General features: G+C 34.2%; 1 protein-coding gene across 4 annotated transcripts in view; it reads left to right on the plus strand.

Annotated features, from left to right (window-relative positions):
* The window catches only part of LOC128681071 (nephrin-like), a 298,109-nt gene that overhangs the window by 217,157 nt on the left and 60,665 nt on the right, over positions 1 to 20,287 (plus strand). For all 4 annotated transcript variants that reach the window (XM_053764654.2, XM_053764651.1, XM_053764653.1 and 1 more), the window contains one exon: positions 18,878 to 19,010. In XM_053764654.2, the coding sequence (XP_053620629.1) occupies positions 18,878 to 19,010 (133 nt within the window). The remainder of the gene's footprint in view (positions 1 to 18,877; positions 19,011 to 20,287) is intronic.

Here is a 20,287-nt window from a genome sequence, read left to right on the forward strand (position 1 = left end):
CACATGAACATCATATTTCGTAATGTATACATAGATTTAATAAAACTAAAATTTGAATAATGCTTGTAAGTTTTCGTATCTAATACTTCTGAGAAATAAAATATAGAACAAGAAAATCTCTTTCGATCTTATACTATTGAAATGTATTCGTAAGGATTTGGCAAAATGCTGTGGTTTTTTCAAAAAGAATTTTTCTTCTAAGCCTTTGAACCTTTATATCTGAATGAAATCTTGCTTTTCGAAATATTACATTCAAGATGTTGTTATGACCACAATTTAAAATATTTATAAACAACTAGCTGCGCCCCGGGGCTTCGCTCTCGTGGCAATTTCGGGATAAAACGTACCCTATGTGTTATTCCAGGTTACAATCTACCCGTGTACCAAATTTTATAACAATCCGTCGAGTAGATTTCGCGTGAAAGAGTGACAAACATACACATATACACATAAGATAGTGAGGATCTTTCGCATTTATATTAGGTACGTAGGTACCTAAATTCAATCCTACTAATAATCAGTAAATATACCAAAATTTACGAAAAAGTTGGGGAAAGCGGGCTCAGGACTCCGATCTTTAGCTTAACGGCTGAGGAAGAAAACACACAGATGAGAGTGATACAAGCAAATCCAAAATCGTAAAAGAACTTTTCCGATTGTGATGTACTTGTGAATTTGTTTTCTTTTCTGTGGGAAAATTAATCTCGATTGCGTGGGGCGATCCCCAGACCGATGCGATGTCTGGACTGAAATAGTAATACTTATTTTGTATTTCACTGTATAATTTGTTTTTGTATTGGTTACATTATTTATTGTAATCGTGTTTGTTAATTGTATTTAAGTGTAAATTTAAAATAAATGTTAATATTGATAGGTGAAAAATTTGAAGTATTATATTCCGCCATCTTTTCTCATATGCTTACTCAGTCATAAAACGTTGGAGCCTAGGATCCGTTTGCCTACATTTTCTCCTCAACATTTTTATACCACTACAACCTGTGTGAATACATTAAATGCACAAACACATTAAATATTCAAAGTAAAATTGGGATATACTCTCTCCACAAAGCCGTCCATTAATTAGTAACCCATTTGAAAGACGCAATATCCTCCGAAATTGCAATCTGAGGGTAGACTACAAAAAGATCAAAACGTATGGGATTAACTATAAATATTTATGAAGCGGACTCGGATTGGTTAATATACACTTAAAAAACCCGACAAAGTGTATACTAACTTATTGGTTAATATGTTAGTATACACTTTGTCGGGTGAATTTCACGAGCGTTTGAACGCGGCGTGTAGCGTTTCATTATCAGTATCATTAGACATTTTTTTTTTAATATAGAATATATATTTTCTAATTAAACATTTATAAAATTAACATTGTACCAGTACTTTACTTATTTATAAAATAGGATAATTAAATTGATTACTGTGTATGGTACAATTAATACAATTTAATAAACACTAATGAGAGCTCGCGACGTAGTTCAAAATGCTCGTGAAATTCCTCCTGTCGTGCTATTTTAGGATCTTTCTATACAATTATTATAAATAGGTAAGCGTTTGTGAGTTTGGACATTTGAGGCGGGTAAACTCCGAAACTACCGAACCGATTTCAAAAATTATTTCACCATTAGAAAGGTACATCATCCAAGATTGCTATAGGCTATATTTTATCTCAAAATTCCTATGGGAGCGAAGGCGCGGACAACATGTAGTCTATCATAAAAACGCATCCTTTTTTATGGTATCGAAGCGTGGCAAATGCTTGAGCGACACAAGAAAGAGTTGCGTGTCACGGAAATGACAATGCTGCGCGGGATGTGTGCGCAGCTCAGCCTTCATGTCCGTTACATAGCAGACAAAATCCAGCAGTGCTGCCTTCGCCGGTACGGTCACGTCTTGCCTTTGCTATGGCGCTTGCATCTGGCCCTGGCAAAAAAAGGCAAGAGAGAGAGAGAGAGACGATAAGAAAGAATTGCGTGGCAATTGTCTTCTAACTAAGGATACCAAAGACCGTGCCAGTAGGAAAAAAGAACGCGGACCTTGGGCTTCAATGGCTAAGGAAGAACCGGAAACGCAATCAATCAGATGAAAAATCAGATGAGCAAAGGAGAGGGAGGACCAACTAAAACGTGAACCAATGAATAATCTTCGTCGAACCCAACGGAACTTTGTCATTCAAATGTCGGAAAAGGGCATAAATTACCCATTTCCTAATGTCTACAGCTAGACTCCAATGGAGACATAAATATGTATGTATGACTTTAATGTGTTTTACGTTTAGGCAGTGCCGGTTGTAGCAGTACAAGAGCCCAGGGCGAAATTCCTATAGCGCCCCCTATTTCTAATCTTAGACGTCTGTGTGTAGTTTGATTTAAGAAAGAAGCTTGTGTGCAAAAACTATCGACGATGTCCGATTACGCTCTATTATTTCCAATTTATATATAGCCCAAGTCTCCAACCGCGGAACAAGTTCCCTGTAACTCTCCAGCTCTCCAAATCTACTCCATACCAAAAATCGGCTTGATCAAATTATCTATTAGTGGTTTTATTGCCGCTGCCATGGCAATACATTATTGTGATAAGTAATGCCTAGTGGTGCGCCAAGATCGACGCTGCGTGGATATGATTTTTTGTTACGAATTGAGTGCAAGATTTTCTTTGGCGAAATTAAAACTGAAATTTCGTAAAAAAAACTTATTTATATATTAATACTTATCACAATATATAGCAGATGAAAAGACATGCCCTGGATGGTCAGTGTCATCGCAATCTACAAACGCCTTCAACACCAAGGGTGACACACGTATTGCCCACTTTGTTGGTTCTCAACAATAAAAGCTTGTGTCAACAATGACATTTTTGTAAAAAAACATACCTAAACTGTGTAAGGGGCACCCTGGGCAATCGCCCAATTATACTCTACCTATCGCCGGCACTGTATTGCTATATTTAGTAGCTGCAAATGGGCTGACGGGTCGTTAAGTGTATTCTCCAAGGCAAATATATTGTTTAGTTTACTATAATTTTTGGCCAAAAAAGGAACTTGATGAGTTAGTGTGCGCTTGACATGCGAAATTTTCCCGGAAGGATGTCTGAAAACAAAGAATGATGAATAAAATTTTGATGAGTTTTTACAAAATTGTGAATATTTCAAAAACGACTTAACCGATTTTGTTGCCCCACAAAATTAAAAATTATATTGACAAATCCTACAACGCAACGGTTCGAAAGTTATCGCGTTACAAACATACAAAAAATGTATTCTTGCCCCAAGTTGATTTGAAGACCTCGCTCACTTCGCTCGCTCGGTCAAATTATGTCCAGCTTTTCCGCATCAAGCTTGGAAATGACTGATTAGGATAAAATAATTTCATTCTGGGAAATCACGAAGCAGCTGTGGTTCAGCGGTTAAGACAGCATGTCAACCGAAAGATTCTAGGTTCGAATCCTACTCGTGCCACATGAGCTTGTATACCAATCTGACTCATATACACTAGTTTTCATTCCATTTGCTTCCGGTGAAGGAAAACATCGCGAAGAAATCTGCACTCTGGTTGACGTTGAGTGTGTACGTGATTACTTGTCACAAGATCGTAAAAGTCGTGTCAGATGTCTTTAGGCGCTAGCATTTTTGTAAATATACAATTCTTATCCTTTTTTAAAATAGTTTGTTATTTTTAATTAGTTCAATTTAATTTTCTTTTAGTTGTAGTTTAATGTAAAGAATTTTTTAATATTCTTACGCTCTCATACACTTCATAAAATTTGTACTACTATTCTTACTTGCTACCTCAGTTGTTAAAAATTTTGAACGCCGTGGCATTCCCTAAAATTCTCATTCAGGATAAAATAAAACAAATACTTAATTGAAATTTTTACATTTTAACTTCGAAGCTGGAGTTCGTTTCATGTTTACTGACATTTTCTCTGTGGCCTTTGAAATATTAGCGTTTATTAAAATTAAGACTGTTTAATAAATGATGCCAACTTTCATCCTTCATCATAAAGCTATTTTTTTTCTAAGAACAATGTCGTAAATCTTAATTAAGATATTGGTTTCGATCGAGTTTCAACGCTGTTTCAGCTATTTAGTATGTTAGATTTAATGGTCACTAATCTTCTATAAGAAGTGCTATTGTAAGGAGACTATACTAATCTTTATATATTATAAAACAAAGTCCTCTGCGCGTCTGTCTGTTCGCGCTAAGCTCAAAAACTGTTGCACGGATTTTCATGCCGTGACACCGATTCTTCTTCATAGTCGTATTCCTCATGGCTGAGGGTCGTGGTCATTACGTGGAATTAAGCACACACAACAACTTTCTTGGCATTAGTAATGGAGTGGTTTGCCATTGCCTTCTCCATACACATATAGATAGTGTGATTTCTGAGGAAGGTTTTGGTCTATATTTAGACTAGACGCCCGTCCCGGCTTCGCTCGCGTAAAAATATAATAAATTATATACCAAATTCTTAACAAAGATGAATCAGGAACAGATCTATCACATCTCCTATTCCCAAGGTATGCAACCGCAAAACAAATAACTAAGTTATCCGATGATACGTATCAATTTCCCGTCATCAACTCGATTCTACTCGATCCTGGGGTGGCTCACTGCACTAATCCTTCATTCCCATTTATATTTATTATACAGGCGACATTTATTGCAAACGATATTGTTATTACAAGGTTTTTATTTACTTGCAACATACATAGTGATTTCTTATACATTGGCATTGATGCTCAGTCGATGGTACTGAACAACTTTTTGTTTGATTTTTGATTTTTGTATGGAAGCAACCTTAAAATCGCAAAAAAAATAATCATACATTTTCCACTTAGGTATATATAACTTAGTAGGTATAGAAGAGACGTTACGTATACGTTTTGTATAGAAGAGAGAGAGTTCATATTTTTTTGTCGCGATTTCGGAGTTACTCCCATACTAAAAGTTGTTCAGAATCATGGACTGAGCATGCGCAAACGAAATATTGCAAATGTATAAAAAGTGTTCGGGTGGAATTTTGTAATAAAATTTTAAAACAGTTGCCTTTTAATTGCTCCCTAAAATTATTAAGCTGAAATTTTGTACACACATTTAGTTTGAATGACAATGAATTATTATGATAAACATGCACCTGATGGTGCACACAGGAACGGTTCCCGACGAGGGAACACTTCAACGGTTAACTGCAAGGACATGGTTTATAAGAGATCTCTCAAACGCCATTAAAAAGATTGTGGAAAAAATTACAGTTTTGTTAATTTCTTTTTGTACGTATTGTCTATTTATGATGCGCATGCGTACTCGAGATAATCACACACGTTTGTATTTTTTCGAATAATTTAACCCAAACTCCGGAATAAAAAAGAGTACGTGAGTTTAATATCTTTTTAAATTGTCTACATTATATAATTATGTAATGCGTAATTCACACAGGGGCTTATGTGCTCACACAACGAATGTATAATATCCTTTAATTTATGAGTTAAAGCGAAGAATTTCATTACCATAACGTGGAAATTTCTGCCTACATCGTATGGCATTTCATACATATTTACATAGTATATATGGCGGCCAAAGTTCTGTACGTAATCTATACTAATATTATAAAGAGGTACCTCAGCATTTGTGAATTTCTATGTTTGAGTCGAGTAATCTTCGAAACTACCGAACCGAATCAATAATTCTTTCACCATTAGAAAGGTACATTATCCAAGATTGCTATAGACTATATTTTATCTCAATATTCACACGGGAGCGAAGTCTCGGGCAACGTGTAGTTGGTTATAAACGAGTGGAGCCGATTCGGGCCGCACCTTTACCTTTATATCAGCAGGTGTATCAAGACTGCCACGTTTATATTGCTTGTCACGTAGCCAGCGGGAAACATGGCAATATGGAACCTTCGGAATCCATTGGAAAGCGATGTTTTTCAAAACCATTTTTTTATTATTCCATTCCTGTCCGCTTTCGGATACCGCAAAAATAAAAGAAATATGTTTTATTGTTTTTCTCTTTGACAGATTGGTGAAATTCTATTTGTCTATTTCTCTCTTAGCAGTGCTCATTCCGAAATGCTAGTCGTTTGTGGCTTTTTATGAAATTCTTTGTCTCAGTTTTAAATTTGATGTGAAAAAGTACCTGTGAACACAGGCACTTTTTGAAATTATTCGTGTTTTTAGCTAGCCGTATTCGGAAATAAAAACAATAATCACTAGATAAAATTAAACGAATTCGCGGGCATCAGCTACTAGTCTAAATACCTTGGACTTAATGAAATGGATTCCTTTCGAACCTTGGTAAACAATCTACTATTTTACACGTTGCGGTTAAAATGTCAGGAATGGTTTATTTTCCCGCCAATTCGTTAGAAAGATTCGTGAACGCGTTCATTAAAATTGTTTTCTCATGTCACTTTGGCATGTCACAGCTTGTCACAAAATGAAAGCATACAAATTAGTTGAATGTAAACGTTAAATTTCGAAAAAATTGCGCAATATTTATTTATTTAACTAGAGCAACATGTTGACTATAGTGGCGACGCGATGTTTATAGAAATATAGTTTTGTATTTATTTTAATATTCTACTTGAAATTACAAGTAGTATATTAAAATCTTACAATATCCATCCAACTTATACACGAAATAATTTCTATCAATAAGTACGAAGACTCGGGATTCCAGTTTTATCCAGTTTTCAGTTTAGCATTGTCAACTTCTTCTTTGTGTGTCGATGGCAAATACACAAATGTTCCATTGGATCCTAAATTATCTTCTTCTTTCTTATACCAAGCCACTTGACGGCAGCTTCAGATGACACACAGGTGTTTGAGCACTCGGGACAGGCGAACTGATGAATCATCGATTGCGGGAAGTCACAATATAGTCGCTGATAATATTATGAGTGATCAAGCATACCTGGGCGAATTTCACGAGCGTTTTGAACGCCGCCGTAGGCTGTCATTAGTGTTTATTAAATTGTGCCATATCTTATATATTGTGTAATCAATTTAATTATCTTATTTTATATATAAGTAAAGTACTGGTACAATGTTAATTTTATAAATGTTTAATTTTAAAAAAATGATTCTTCATTTTAAAAAAATGTGCGACACTAAAATGAAACACTACACGCCGCGTTCAAACATTCGTGAAATTCACCCACCTACATACCTAGTCAAATAAATAAATAAATAAATATATTGGGACAAATCACACAGATTGACCTAGTCCCAAAGTAAGTTCGAGACTTGTGTTATGGGATACTAACTCAACGATACTATATTTTATAATAAATACATATATAAAATCCAATATCCGGGCCAATCAGAAAAAGATCGTTTTCCATCATGACCCAACCGGGGATCGAACCCGGGACCTCTCGGTTCAGTGGCAAGAACCTTACCACTGCGCCACCGAGGTTGTCAAAGTCAGACTCTCTTCACTTGAGTGCGCTGTCGGTTTAGCGACTTCCTTAGTTCGGTCAGGGCTGAACATGCCCAGAAATCCAATGTCCATTCAGCGTCAGATTCTCTTAATTTGAGATGTCGATTTTTACACGTCAATTAGGGAAACATAATTCTATAAGTAGTGTTTCTGAATGGCGTAGGGATGTTAAAATAGCGACTTTAAACCACTTTTAATGAACTATAGCTTGCTTTCGGCGGTCAGGAAAAAAAAACCGCCAATTTGTGGTCCGAAATGGCGTTATAGGTCCCTAGGGAGCGTTCGGGTTTTGTCGTAAATTACCGGAATAGGTTTATATTTTACCGGGAATAATGAGGGAATTATGAATGTTCGGGGATACCGGTTTATTTTAGCTGATATTGATTTGGATATTTGTTTTGCTTTCGTGAATTTTGCTAAAACCTTTAAAAATTATTCGATGCTTTTTTTATTAGTGGCGATAGTATTTTTTTGTCTGTCTGTATGTTTGTTCGCGCATCACGAAAAAAACTACCAGATGGAATTTGATGCGGTTGTCACAGCTGTATAAGAGATAGTCTAACTTAAAATCTGGTATAGGTTTCATCACGATACGTTGCTTAGAACCCGAGATATTGACAATAATAATTTATCAGAAAAGAACGCGGTTAAAGCCGTGGGCAAATTTTTGTAAAATATATATCGGTCATTTTTATTCTTATAATATCATTTTCATCAATCAGAAGACTTAAATAATTTGAACTCATCGCTCTGTCTCTGTATACTCGAAATATTATTCCAAATTATGCGAATTATTTCTTCAATAAGATGAATTTTGACATTAAATTACGAGACTACAACACATTCCAACAAGATTGATTTGAAATCAACTAAATTCCGTTTCTCTTGTTAATAAAATCACAAAATGAGTCCGTGATTACGGGTCTAGTCCATCGAAAAGATATTTGATAGATAAAGGATCCCGACAATATCGAAAAAAGTAAGGTGTCCTGTCCTATGTTCGGATATCCCATGCTATTAATAATATAAAATTGGACTCTGGCCGAATGGCATATATAAACACAAATAGGAAACAGCTGATTATTGTCTTCACGTAGAACGTATTTTAGTAAAGACATTTAGTAAAATTCATTCCAAAGGAGTCAAAAAATTACGCGGATGAATCAGTCGAAATCGAGAGTCAAGTTCAAATTCAAATTCAAAATTCTTTATTCAATTTAGGATGATATACATCACTTATTGACGTCAAAAAAATTACTTAAACTAAGTCTACTGCCGACTTCCAAAGCGCAAGTGAAGAAGAAGCGGCGCAACAAACTTCACCGCAGCCTTTTCTCCAAGGCATAGAGTATAAAATCATTCGTTTTTTCTTTCGACTCGAATAAAGAAGTAAATTTTCAATTTATATTCTGAAGGCGCCACTCTCAATCATACTACGAAAAAGTAGAAATTTAATCAGAGCTGATTTTGCAATATTGTTAAAAGCAAAAAATATATAATTGTTTTATAAATATAAATCCATACTAATAAAAAATGCGAAAATTTCACGACTAAACCGCTGGACCGATATTGATGAAATTTGGTATGCATGTAGATAAAGATCACCGTTCAAACATAGACTACTTTTTTTTTCAAAAGTCAACCCCCAAGCGCCTATAATGGGGGGTGAAAGTTTATATTAAAATCATGTCTGTGCCGCATTCGCAAAGAAACTCGTGCGAGCAAAAGCTAGTTAGGTATTAATAAAATACATTTATTATACAGATATTTCAACAACAAATATGTTTAAATATCTCCCATTTCCTTTTTATAATAAACGTATTTTATACATTTCAAATACTTAGTACGATTTGACGATGAAGTTACGCTATGTTAAGTCGATAAGTATAGCTGGACCTGTAGTTCGCACCTAAACTCACCATTTGATACGGCCAACCCGACTTTAATATACACATTTAGATAATATTTAAGTTTATTACAACGACGTAAAATGTAATAGAAGAGTTAAGTAAAAATGGCTGGTTGTCGACGAAAAATAAAGGAAGTGTCTAGCCGTTGTAGGTATCTGTTTCATTTAAGTAGTTAGTGAGTTTACACAGTATGCTAAAAAAGCTATGGGCTTAGTCGTGAAAACGGGACAGATAAAACAAAACAAAATTTTATGTATATTGTGAATTAAATGACTTTTCATTTAATTCACAGTATACACACATAAAGTTTGTTTTGTTTATGAGGCTATGATAAACCCCACAAATATTCGCTTCAAACGCGTGTACAGTTGTCTAAGAATTTAATATTTAATGGTTGACAAAGTAAAATATTTTATTTCGCTGCGTAGAGAGGAGCACGTGGAACGCATATTGAAATTCTAGCGACGACGGGATATGCATGAGTTTTAATATTATTTTCGCCAACAAATAAACCAAACAAACAGAAAACTATGTTTGCAAAATATAGACAAAATTGAAGTTTTCACTTGGCTACAAAGGAATTTGATGACATTTTTCGATATGTACATTCGAAAAATATAATAATGTAATTGAAATGTCAAAAATATGGCGCGATTTCGCAGTTAATAGGAAGGAATCTAGAAGCGCCGAGCGTACAATCAAAATAGGTATGAGAATTCCTTTTTCAAACGTCATAGATTAAAGTTTAGTTTTTTTTTTTCACAGCCGCCGCGCGTCAATAGCACCTCGTTATTATGCCAAGGAATTATTCGATTCTGGACTCGATTATCTAACTTTCCGGGAACGATCGATAGATTACTTTAGAAATGAATGGTCTCTTTGTTGCCCGCCATAGGATTGAGAACACCTGGCGCGGCCATTTAGAGCAATAGTGTTGCGCCGAGCTATTTATATCGATTTAGGTAAATGTATTTTTATGATGTGGTTACAATCAGTTTTGTATTATAGTTATCGATAATTATAATAGATATTTTTTAGTTACAAAATTCAATCTGTACTGCTGTACACTGATGTGTTATGTATCCCGTGTAGTAAATATAATTCGGATATGTTTTATGTAACCGTAAAGTACCGAAGAAGGAAGAAGAACCACATATGATAGTATAAATAAATTTTTAATTGTTACTTACCTATACAAAAAATCCGAATGAAACAAAATTATACATATAATTTAGAATTACTTTAAAAATATATGAGTTAACGAGTAAAAATTATTTAAGACTTGACAAGATTTATTCTCTTCTGCTGTATCCACTATATTAGCTTATGAATTAGTTATTACTGAATGAATAATCTATAATATATTGTCCGTAATCTATTTGTATGTCTAAAAAAATTATACCAATAATCACAACGCAATCGCAAACTGAAAACCATTACAGCAATACGCAAAGCAATTTAGCAAATTTTGATAAACTTTTAACTTTTAAAATTATTTGACAAGTTGACACAATAATATTTAAGTACCTATATAACTTAACTGACTAGGAATATGAACATTCATCGATATAACATCGATATACATATACCAACACTAGTCGATAGACCCGTCGTCGTAAAACTGTACAAAGGAATTCCTTACACAAAGCTTAATTTGGAGAATAGAGGCATATGCACAAAATCACACAGCCAACACTCCCACGTGGAATTAACATTTCGTATGGAAATGACCGCACAAATTATGTATGTAATGCTCTATGCTTAAAAATAAACATTGAGTTAGTCCAAACAAAGAGAAGGCGTATTCGTAAGAAAACATCAGAGTTCCATATTTGAATTTTAAAGTAAAATCGAAATATTTCTGTCATTGTTATAAAAATTTTATTGGATTACTAATGCATCTGAACAAAAGGGAATATTTTCTATTTCTTACTATAATTCAAGTATATAAAACCGAAAATAAACTCTCTAATGGTATCAGTCATTGTTTCAGTTTATTTTGATTAATTTATCATTCATTTGTCTATTCTATTATCATATATCTATTATTAAATTAAATTCTAACCATCATACAAGCTCCGCAATATATATTATATAAGATCTCCTTTCTCAATGCTCTCTTTAGTAATTGTATTTTAGTCTTACTCTAGGCGGGGAGAGGCTGGTGTACTGAGATACAGGCTCTGCTTAGCTCAGGCACCAGTCTTTCACAATCTTCTTTTAATGAAACATATGTACAATGTAACATATCTAGATTATACCATGTTAAGATTGTAGAGAAAATAAATAATTTTTTATTATTTTATTTTGATACAATAAAACAAAATTCATTTGCAAAAATGACGTTTTTGGGCCAAGCATTAATTATTGTCAAAGAGATCTTATTGCATTCAATGCGTTGGAGGGTGATCGTTCATGTGATTGTCATGCTTATTATAATAATGTCTTGGTATCCAAACTAAACGTATGTATAAAATTTTAGCTTAATCGGTTGAAGATATCTGCTTCAAAATTGAATTACAAAATTCCACCCGAACATTACATACATTGCAAGGTAAAAAAAAATATTTTAATTATATACTTATACCTGAATTTACTTTCTGATTATTGGAGATAACTTAGGTAACTAATGTTTTATATCTCTTCTTCTTCATAGTCGTGTTCCTCTTGGCTGAGGATCGTGGTCATTACGTGAAATTAAATACACATAACAACTTTCTTGGCATTAGTAATGGAGTGGTTTGCCATTGCCTTCTCCATTTCACACACAAGTTAATAATCAAACAGTGTGCAGGTTTCTTCACGATGTTTTCCTTCACCGGATGTTTTATTTACATGACTTTATTTTTTAGTTCTCACAGAAACTACACAGTCGATTCTTGTCATTTAGCTCAGCGTTAGTGATGTCCAATTTTCTAAATTGCGCATACCATAGAGCTAGAGAGAATTGAATCAAATGTGATTTTAAATGTCCACAAATTTATTAAAAGTGGATTTTGTTAACAAGTTCCTTGTTTATATTCTATGGTTATTGTCAACGGTTAGAAGGAAATTGTTTCTGTAGAGGATATCTTAAAACTTATCTTGTGTTATAGTTATTGTGATCTTGGATGTTTATCTATATATGTGTTTGTTATAAAATATAGTATCGTCGAGTTAGTATCCCATAACACAAGTCTCGAACTTACTTTGGGGCTAGCTTCTAGTTTAGAGTTTTATTTGGCTATTTATGTTTTCTGTTGCGACGTTAAATTTCTGAGTTCTTTCTTTTTCAAGGTTATACTCATTCTACTTTCATTTTTATGTACCTATCTAAATATAAATGAGACTAGAAGTAAAATGAAGATATATTTTCAAATATTTAGATTTAAAGCCCTGTTATAGACCGGCTACACACTATAGCCGAACTCTGATGACATTCACAACACGAACATTGCGAAGTTTGTATGAGCGCTTTTATTTACCGCAATGAAAACCCGGTAATGTATGCCGAAACCGCGATATATCTTTTACCTTATAAATAAAGCCGTCGTAGTAATAAAATTGAACTCGCGTAAGAAAAAGTATAGTAATAATAATAACAGTAGACGGCTCAACATACATTGACTCTTTTAGGTATTATACAAACACGCACAAAGGCAACTAAATTACACGCTCAAATACGCCTTCCATTTTATTATAACAACGCTCATTACATCAAATATTATGAAAAAACGAACATTCTAAAAAAGGCGGCAAACATACCGCGCCAATTCTAAAGCGTCTATGGGCGTTGAAAATCACACCGGTTCCCATTGTAAAATATGAAATTTCTCAAAAGCCTTTAAATATTTCTTTAAAATATGGTCATGGTGTGTTAGTTTGGACCTCACTGGTGTCGCAACTCACGTACGGTGAGCAAAATATTGTAAGATTGGATAGATTTTTTTGGATTTTAATTTCTGAATGCCTTGTACGATTTTCACGCTCTTGGAGGTTTGTTGCTTACATTGTAATTCGTTTATTGCTTCCAAATTTAAAATTTCAATGGGGCTTTTTTTAAAATTTCACTTGGCGTTTTAGTTTGGAATGAATATGTACGTACCTACTAGGTACATAAATGTTTTTTCCTTAATTTTAAAATTCTTGTGTTGGTAATGTTTTCGATGCTTATAATGTCTTAGATTCCAGTCTCGCTGTTTGAATAAAATAAATAAAATAATGCACATTTCGCAATTTGCGTTCGGAAATTACAGTATTTTTCCAATAATCATAACTGGTCGTAATAAAATTTGCAAAGATAAGCATCACCAATCCTGCCAGGTATGTTATTAATTTGTTTTTTATTCAAATGTCTGTTGTGAACACAGATGAGACTGTCTCGATGAAAACTGGACCTTTTGGCACCGACATGGGTTTTTATCAATACGTAATTTTGCCCGGTGGATTTAATTTGAGCTCTCTCTTTCTCTCACTTGCATTTGGGGCTGTGATGCCACCAAACATGGGATCTACGTAAAAAATAAAGAACTATATTTTTTTTTTGAGATTTGGATGTGAATTTATAACCGCTTGACGCGATTCATTCCTAATGAGAGGGTTCATTAGGAATGCTATTGCCAAGGCTATATGTCCCCTTAGTGTCTACTTGTAAGACACGCGTACGCGGAACCACACGCGGTATTGTGGTTTTTAAATTAGGACAAAAGTGGACATTTGGAAAAGGATTGAAAAAGTCCATATTTGTCCGACCGATTGCCAACACTACATGTGAGCAATTAAAATTGAACTAGAAGCGTTCTTTGAACCCCGGTATAAAAGGGTCCATTTATATCTTGATTTCATATCTGAAATGATTGTAGATTTCATTGATTTTTTATGGATCTCTATACTCGTATAATAGAAAAAGGGATTCGATATTGTACGTCTTTAAATTTTATTTCATATCCTCAGTTGTTATGGGAAATTTCCATTTCCTTTACGAGTATTTCGTTAAACCTCACGGCGAATTATCCTTACATGGATTTCTGTGCAGAAATAAACTGAACGGGGATCTTTAACTACATGCATACCAAATTTCGTCACAATCGGTCCAGCGGTTTAGCCGTCAGACAAAGCGGAACAAACAGATAGATAGAAGTATAGATTCCCATATACATAAAGATACAGACTTCGTTCGCACTAAGTATTTTCTTCTCCTCTTGTTTCTCTTTTTTTCAGCCACAACTTCTCGCTTTCACAATCGTTCCCGCGAAATATGTTTGGCGCATCGAGAATAACTTTTTGAAATCTAAAATAATTTTAAATTCGGACAAAATATTATCTTGACGATTAAGAAATTGCGGTTCAAGAACCTAAAAAATGAACGTTTGCAAAATTTCCTAGAATAAATAAAAACTAAAATATTAAATTGGCCAAGTAATTGAAGGAAGTGAAGTCTTGAAGCCGCGCCGAAAATAAATTATGAAGAGAAAACGGAAAACTGGAGTAGTTCAAGGGGTATCGCTCACTGACTTAGCTTTTTTTGCTTGTTGCGATTTTTTATCCTAATTTACGTAAACTTTTTTCAGTACAGCTACGGGTGTAAATTTTGTTCAGTACAGGTCCACGATAATATAAGATCCCTCACATTATTGTTTAGCACAGTACCCAAGTATTACCTGAAATGGAATAATTTATTTTTTTGTTTATTAAAATAAGAAACTGTATTTTTTTTGCGGCTCTAAGAAAATGCTATGGTCAGCAGATTTAATATATTTTAAGTACATAATATTTTATTTATTATTGTTTTTATGAAATTATATACAACAAAAGTGGACCAGAGACTTTTTTTTTGTTTATTCTCTCGTTTTATTGAGGAGGCAAAGGGTACATACAGCCAAGTCTTTTGTATTGTAGCCAGAGACTACTTATATGAACGGCACTTTTTTTTAAAACATTGATTGATTTAACATTTTTCCCCTTTGCACATTTTAAAATAAATAAAATACAAATTTTAACTATTAACCATGCAGACGGAACCTCGGTATGCAGCTAATGCAAAATTACAAATTCTGCACATTATCCTCAATCTTCGTACCATTTATCGATTCAAATTCGATTTACCTCGATTATAACCACTCGCCGACGGTATTTTATAGCTCGTTACCATTGATTTACGATTTTTATGATTATGTTTTAAAAAATCTAGCGTTTAGTAAAAATATAAATTTGAAAATGGAACGCCTGTGATTAAAAAGAATATTTTTTTATTATTTATGTCATGACTCCAGATATTACTTTTTATCTAGGTTCCTAACTGGTTTTATAAAGGGTTAAACAGAAAAAGCCATCATAATTAAAAAAAATATGTATTCTTTTTTATTACAGGCGTTCCATTTTCAAATTTATATTTTTGGTAAGTTGCCAGTGGCTTCTGTTTTATTTACTGATTTAACCTTAAATGCACATAATAAAATTTATTAAAGTACTTTATGTGTCTTTTTTAGTTTTTGAATATTTTTTTTCAAAGTAATCTTGTCTCTTTTATAACTAATAAAGTACTTATTAGTAGTATAATTAAATATTTGTACTTTGCCTGAATCCTCTACACATCCAAGTTTACGATGCCAGCATAGACACTCGAAATTATAGATCGAACCATAAACCGCAAGAATAGAGCCGCGACCTGCGCCTGTCGATATAAAGGCGGCCATAAAAACTGAAATAATATATTTCGAATATAACCGTAAAATGCCGAGAGGAACATTGATCTGGGTTAATACTGGAAGTGATATTAACGTCCACATCAATTTGACATGCTATCTCTTTTTCCCATATCGTGTACGCATTGAGTATAATAAGAAAGAACGGTTGAAGGCAATGTCATATGTATGTATGACATATATATGTATTATTTCTCGTAGCAGCTCCCTGTTCCCTATGTAAGTGAAAATGTCAATATCTGCAATTTTTTAACACATTTGCTAGGGATTTTACAGCACTAGAATTTTTAACCACCGACGCAAACAGTGGGGGTTATAAGTTTGTCTGTCTGTGTACGTGGCACCGTAGCTCCACGGTACGTAGTAACGGGTGAACCGATTTGGATGCGGTTTTTTTTTATAGCTTGCTATTTTTTATGCGTTGGCTCTTAGATATGTTTGATCAAAATCGGTTGAGCCGTTCAAAAGTTGTAGTGAAATGAACATTGAAAGTCGAGGATTTTTTAGTTTGTCTAACATATAAACTTGCATTCGAAATTATCCGTCTCCAGGCGTCGACTTCATGTGAAGTGTGTAAATGTAGACAAAACACACACGTGCGGTATGCTTAGTTTTATTATAATTACGATTACAATTCGACTCGACAAAAATCCGTATACTTACATTCGTATTATAACAATGTTTTTTTGTGTAATGTAATTATTATATTGCTGTAATCTATTTTGTTGTTTATTACATAAAGTAAATAAAATAACCAATCGAATAGCAACTGAAACACTATAGTCGGTAAAACATGCAGAAATACTTGACGTAGCGTTCGCCCGCGGCCCCGATCTCATTTATTTCCCACGGGAGGAGTAATTTTTGCAATACGAATATGATGATAGGTACCCTATGTCCTTCTCCGTACTTCAACCTACATGTGTACACAATTTCAAGAAGATAGTTTAAGTAGATAAAGTAGAAGAGGTAACAAACAAAAAAACATACTTCGCCATTATTATAATACTAGTTGTTGCCTGGTGCTTCCCTCTCGTGGAAATTTTGGGATAAAATATAGCCTATATCAATTTAGTACAATGTACCTTTGACGATGAAAAAAATTTTGCCTCAAACATACAAACTCACAAACGCTTACATTTTTATAACAATAGTATAGATTAGTTGGGATGAATCTTCATCATCATCTAGTTTGACGTCTCCACTCCTTGGACATTGGACTTATTCATGACGCACAAGGATTATTCACCATACATTTATCTTTTAAATTGGTCGTTGAAATTATATCTAAGTATAATTTATACTCGTTGAAATTATATCTAAGTATAAATTATACTTAGATATAATTTCAACGAGTTAATTCTTACTGATTCGATATGTCATTTCCAGAAACCAGAAATCTCTGTATCAAAACAATTTGTATTCTAATGACGTCATCAAACGGCTAGCATCTGCCGCTGATTGGTCGAGCCGAGTATTACAGATGCCACATTTTAATTAATTTCCAGCGTTATTCTTTTATACGCACGATTTGTATTTCAAATCAAATTATTTGAGTTTTATTTCATATATTTTTTATTGTACAAGTTCAAAAGTCAATATTGATGGTTTGACCACAGTTTTGTGAACCATCGGCTCATTCTATTCTACTTTTAGAGTGTGTTATTGCTAACACACAAATTTTATTTAAGTCGCCTAAAGGCATCTGAAATGATTTTTACCACTATCGACCGTCGTCTAGTGCCAAGTACAGAATAAACTTTCAACCAGTGTTCAGGTTTCCTCACGAGATTTTCCTTCATCGACAGCAAGTCCTCAAGTGGATTTAGTAGGATTCGAACCTGGAACCTTTATATTACAAGCGGACAGACTTAACCACTGAATCATCACCGCTTCTCTCTATTAATTCTGTCGATGTTCGACCATTCCCACAACAGTCCTCTTTTCAACAGCTTAACCACATCATTAACAGTTCATCCTCTTAAACGTAGCTCGAGGCGATTTTGACGCATATAATTCACTTTTTATCGTGATCCCATTATCGAAAATTGGCCACTTCGCAGTTTTATAAGCAATAATTTTGGTAACAATATAGCTCCCAACTACGATTACTGTGTCAGGGCCGCGACTATAATTTTATCGAATATCGATACCTGCTTTTATCGACTGCGCGCATCCTTGTTGCTGCGGGCGGAATTCGAACATAGATTACCGTAGGAGTTTTAATGGAAAATTTATCGATGTTATTTATCGATTTAATCGTGATGAGTATATTTTGAAAGAAAAATATCCTTTTCACTTGTTTTATTCATATAGTTCGACATTGTGTTTTGAAGTAAGACATCTAAAAATAGTTTTTGAGCTGCAGAGCATAAAGTGCTCGTCTGTGAATTTCTTTTTTTTTTGATCTGTGTGTGGGTGAATTGGTTTTCAGGGGGAGGCAGGGAGTGTCCGTAACGTGCGCTAGTACCATTAGTTATACTGTACCTAAACATTTGACTACTTTTTTTGACACTAGTAAGAGATTATTGCGTTCAGTGTGTGACAAAAAAGTCATATCCGCTTAGAATCTACTCTCGTCGGGAGCCGTTCCAAGGTGCACCATTACGCCATATTTATCATAATAATGTATTGTCATCTAAACTAAATGTCTGTACAAAATTTCAGCTCAATCGATTAAAGATTACTACTTCAAAATTGAGTTACAATATTCCGCCCGAATAACACGTTGCTAGTTAAATAAAATCTTGTAATAATTAAACATCATCGCATTGCTAGTTAAATAAAATATTGTAACAAATAAATATCATATCTATTGCAGCGAACATCGAGTCGTTCCACGCGCCGACAGGGGGCGCTGTGGAGCTGCCGTGTGACGTCACACCAGCGCTGCCTGACGACAGGATGGGGCTGGTGATCTGGTACAAGCAGGGTCATGACACGCCTATATACTCGTGAGTATTGATATTTTATTTTCTTTCATTGTTCATGTCGGTGGAGTGACTTCCATGTTGGCTATCCTATTGACCCTTCTCCTAAGTAAACCTCTAAGCTTTCCTCTGTATCGCCCCAAATATATTTTTTGAAACATATTAAACGGCCCGTCTTGGACTCGATCGCGCAAAACCATAATAAATTATGCACTTAAACTTACCATATGAATCCGTTAGGTAGTTTTTGAGTTTATCGCTTTCATACAGACGGGCATACATGACATTTATTTTTATATATGTAAGGATGTAGGCGGGGCGCTTCTATTTAATCTTACTAATATTATAAATGCGAAAGTTTGTGAGGATATATGTATGTTTGTTACTCTTTCACGCAAAATCTATCGGACGGATTGTTATGAAATTTGGTACACGGGTAGAATATAACCTGGAATAACACATTAGAGTACTTTTTATCTCGAAAATCGCAATCGCGCAGCAGCATAATAAAAGTATGGATAATCAATTTTATTGCCACATCTGTAAATACGTCTGTATGTCAGAGAGCTGTAATTATCTGTATTGATGCTAAGAAACGTAAACAGAGTGCTCATTACTGCCAGAATACGACTTGAAGTGTCTCGATTCGATCCCAGACGGTATTGAGAGCACTTGATTTGAGTCAGCGGTATACAAATATAGGTATTCAATCAATCCAGACACACGAGTTTTGTAATGAGAATCAAAAATACAATGAAAAAGAAAAAAAAAGTAACGAACATAATATTTTACAATGATGTGATATTTGACACAAGCTTTTATTGTCGTCAAAGAGATTTTGTTGCATTCAACGCGTGAATATTCTTTGTCTAGCAAAATTTATCAAGATATTTTATTTACTTTTCGCTTTGAAATAAAAGATATTGATAAAAATCTGTTGGTGATGATAGATTATTAATTTTAAGAGCTATTAGAACACGGTAAGATAGCTAACTAGCTATCTAACAGTCTTAAAATTAATAATCTATCTTTATATCAACTGCGTTACCGACTACGGAACACTTGTATCCAATCAAGATTAATAACAAATGTCTCTCAAATCCCGGATCGACCCAAATCCGTGAATCAAAAGCGCCGGTGTCACACCTGAGATATGATATTGTTATTATGAAATGCTCAATCAAATCGAAGTAGATGTGACTTAGACTTTCTATCTGTATCATAATCTTGTTTAGTTTTATTCGCTGCTGTAGCGCTGATGATGAAACTAGGAAAGATTCACGGCACTGCTGGCCTACCAA

This window comes from Plodia interpunctella, chromosome 26, assembly GCF_027563975.2.
Source record: "Plodia interpunctella isolate USDA-ARS_2022_Savannah chromosome 26, ilPloInte3.2, whole genome shotgun sequence".
In the NCBI taxonomy this organism is placed as follows: domain Eukaryota; kingdom Metazoa; phylum Arthropoda; class Insecta; order Lepidoptera; family Pyralidae; genus Plodia; species Plodia interpunctella.